Source organism: Cryptomeria japonica, chromosome 7 (genome assembly GCF_030272615.1).
Source record: "Cryptomeria japonica chromosome 7, Sugi_1.0, whole genome shotgun sequence".
Classification (NCBI taxonomy): Eukaryota; Viridiplantae; Streptophyta; class Pinopsida; order Cupressales; family Cupressaceae; genus Cryptomeria; species Cryptomeria japonica.
In genome coordinates this window covers 169899867-169903249 of record NC_081411.1, presented here as the reverse complement: position 1 = coordinate 169903249, position 3383 = coordinate 169899867, and the positions used below count along the sequence as shown (strand labels likewise).

At 32.0% G+C, this 3383-nt stretch overlaps 1 protein-coding gene across 1 annotated transcript; it reads right to left on the bottom strand.

Annotated features, from left to right (window-relative positions):
• Positions 1 to 938: 938 nt before the first annotated feature.
• Positions 939 to 2414, bottom strand: LOC131062407 (UPF0481 protein At3g47200-like). Its single transcript, XM_057996059.1, has one exon. It carries the CDS (start codon positions 2412 to 2414, stop codon positions 939 to 941), a length of 1476 nt encoding a protein of 491 aa, XP_057852042.1.
• Positions 2415 to 3383: the final 969 nt, after the last annotated feature.

The following is a 3383-nucleotide window of genomic DNA, read 5'->3' as shown; positions in this document are numbered from 1 at the left end:
ATTCACGAGAGCTACAATAAACTTCAATTAACTTTAATAAACCTTAATAAGAAGTATTTACAACTGTAATGAATATTTACATTGCGAGATAGTCATCTTAAATGCTCATAACATGCTTCACACCGCATACTTTTTGTCTTCTTTAAAACAGACTTTTTCTGTCCTTTTTCTTTTGTTGATTATAAGGTATAATCTGAGTTCACAGGTGCATAAAGCTTAAGAATCTAGACAAACTCACAAATATTTGTCAGTATACCAGTCATAGATTACATTTACATTACATCCTAATACCAAACCCAGGCTTCTAGCTACAGCCATATACATTTATCAATATGATGCAAAGGCTAGTACAAAATGCCAATAGTAAGATATGTCAAAATAGCAACCAGGCATCTGTACACACGGATCAAAAAAGAACAGGGTGCCACAAATAGAAGTCTGCTCTAGAACCAGGCAACTTTTTCTGTCCTTTTATAAAAATGTCTAATGCATTATAGCCTATAGCTTAAACATTTTAATAATACATCCTTTTATGAAAAATGTCATATACATTATAGTCTATAACTTAAATATTTTAATTCTAACTTCTTATTGGCTATAAATTTTTGAAATTAATTTCTAAATATAAAATAATAAAATCCCAAAGAAAAAATATTATCAGTCAAAAGGGAAAAGACTAAAAATTTGACAAAATTGAAATAAAAAAATAAAACACTACGAAACACTACAAATTGCTTTAATTTTTTTACTTGCACGTTTCCGGAGACTAGCTAATTGCAAAGGAGCGCACCGAAAACATTAGTCTCCTGCCTATGCATAGTCAGGGACTAATAAAATAATAATATGATTGTTAAAAGCTGAAGTTGAAATTTTGGTACTAACAAATATTCACCTTCTTTAACAAAGTAAAAGAGCTAAACAACTTTCAACTAATGATTCTACTTCACTGAAAACACAGTTTGGACAATGGCCATACCCAATATAAGTATCGCCGCCACAAGGGATAGAAATTTCCATGGCTTTGAACAATGTTCTTCCTTAAATTGGCTCATCCACACCTTCCATTTGCTCTGATAATGATCTGTCACCTCTTTCATCACCACCTCGATTTTTTCTATAGAGTCAATTCCAATTTGATGACAGAGACGGTTGAACATGCGAGCTATTTCTTCATCACTGCCAACGTACTTCTGAATTACTTGAGCTTTTATAAGTACTGAAACATCTTTGTCTGAATCAATTAAATCATCAAACAAAGCTACAAAATGTGAAATTACAGTGTCCTCTGAAGGCCATGACCAACTTTGACAATCTTCATAAGCCATCAAGTTCCGCAACCTTATTTCTGTGTTGTCCTCTATCAATATTTGAGGGAGGTAAAGTGTACCGTTTCCAAACCTTCTCTTTGCAAATCTCAATTGGCCTGTCTTAAATTTGATACCAGCCTTATGTAATAACTCAGCTTTAGGGATAGGTGTACAATCAGGAGGTGACTCAGCTTTGGGGGTAGGTATACAATTAGGAGGTGACTCAGCTTTAGGGGTAGGTGTACAATTAGGAGGTATATTTACACTACATTGATTGTTGCTGTTACTAGTGCCACCACAATAATGAGTCTTTTCTGCATTTGAATTTGTTAAGTGATCTTTAATCATCATTCTATACAAATCCAACAAATGGTGTGGAGGTCGGCCATCCATCATATATTCTTTTAGTTTTAATTCAACAGGGACAGCCCATTGGACTATAAAAGGGAATCCACGAAATACGCTACATTTACTCAACATTGTAGCCAACTCTGTTGTTGCATGATCCCATGTTTTACCTTCTAACCGGAGTATTTTTATGAGAATAAATAAAGGGATTTGGTTTTCCAACTTTATAATATCGTTTAATATTGCATCAAACATTGCCTTTGATTTCAATTGAAAAACAAGGCTAAAGCTATCTGGATTATTCTTCTTTTTAAAGAATTCAAGAATAAAGCAAGCATCCAATGTTAACATTAGAGATAAAGCTTGTCCACTCATTTCTATTGGTTCTTCATAGAACTCTCTGATTTTAGATTCTAACTTTTGAATCTCTGCAGCCAATGTGGACACATCTATGTTAAGCCTTGATAACTTTCTATGGACTGCTACCAACTTACGTTGATTCATTCTAGAGAATTTATTATTATTATTGTGATGGTAAGGTCCAAATGATACAACCAAAGGAACATAAGCTTCTCTATTAGAATTCATAATAGGCTCAGGTACCCTATAGATGCAAACTTTTTTTGACACTTGCCACATTTCATGTGAATAATCCAATTTGTCTTTTACTTCGGTAACCCATGATTCAGTTGAAGCATTGTATTGAGTTTGGTCTCTATCAATATGAATTTCCATACAAGGGATGTGCGCTTCAGACATGTCTTCTGCAGATGAAACATTACAATCATATATATGTTAGAAAGATAAATAAAAAGAGATCTTCAAAATCAATTACATTCTAATAAAACACAAAATACAATAAAAAAAACTAATATACAAAATTAAAATATGAACTATGCTTTGGTTATGCTTGAAATAAAAATTTACTTTAAAGAATTTTTTTTTCTCTTTACTTAACATCTAATAAAATAATACATAATATTAATATTATTAAGTTAGGCACCCAATGCACTAAATATTTTACAAACATTGGTTGTTTGCTATTATCACAAAAATCTTGATAAGGCTTTTAAAAAAAAATTTAATCCTAGAAACCCTTTTAATATCAAAGCTTTTAAAAACTTTTGAGAAAGAAAAACAAAACTAAAAGATAGCTGATTTTGCTTATCCATTGAAGAAATTAGAGACGGTTAGAAATTTTCTACATGTTAAATCATATACATAATAGTGGTACAGAGGGGGAGGGAATAAGATCCGATATTGTACCATTTACATATTAAAATAGAAAACAAAAACAATAATTGTAGTCCAGACGTGCAGGATATATAGGATCAGATATTGTTAGAAACCATTTACATATGAAAGTAAACACAATAATGGTAGTTCAGAGGTGGAGAATATAAGTTTAACGCCTACTTCCACCATACAAAATTAACATAACGTCCTGTAGCCAGTTTTTATAACATTTAACAGTTGGAAACTCTGCTTCCACATGTGTATCCCTATATCAAATTTAATAGCCTTTAACAGATCAAAACGTTGTTTCAACAATTGTCATGTGCAACAGTCCAATATGCTATACGTACAGATTGGAAATGTGAAGCCTTACCTGACCATTGGCCTTCTCAATTCTTAGATTCATAGCTGAATATGAATGCATAAATAGATATGTGCAGTCTATAGCTGAATATGAATGCATAAATAGATATGTGCAGTCTATGTACAATT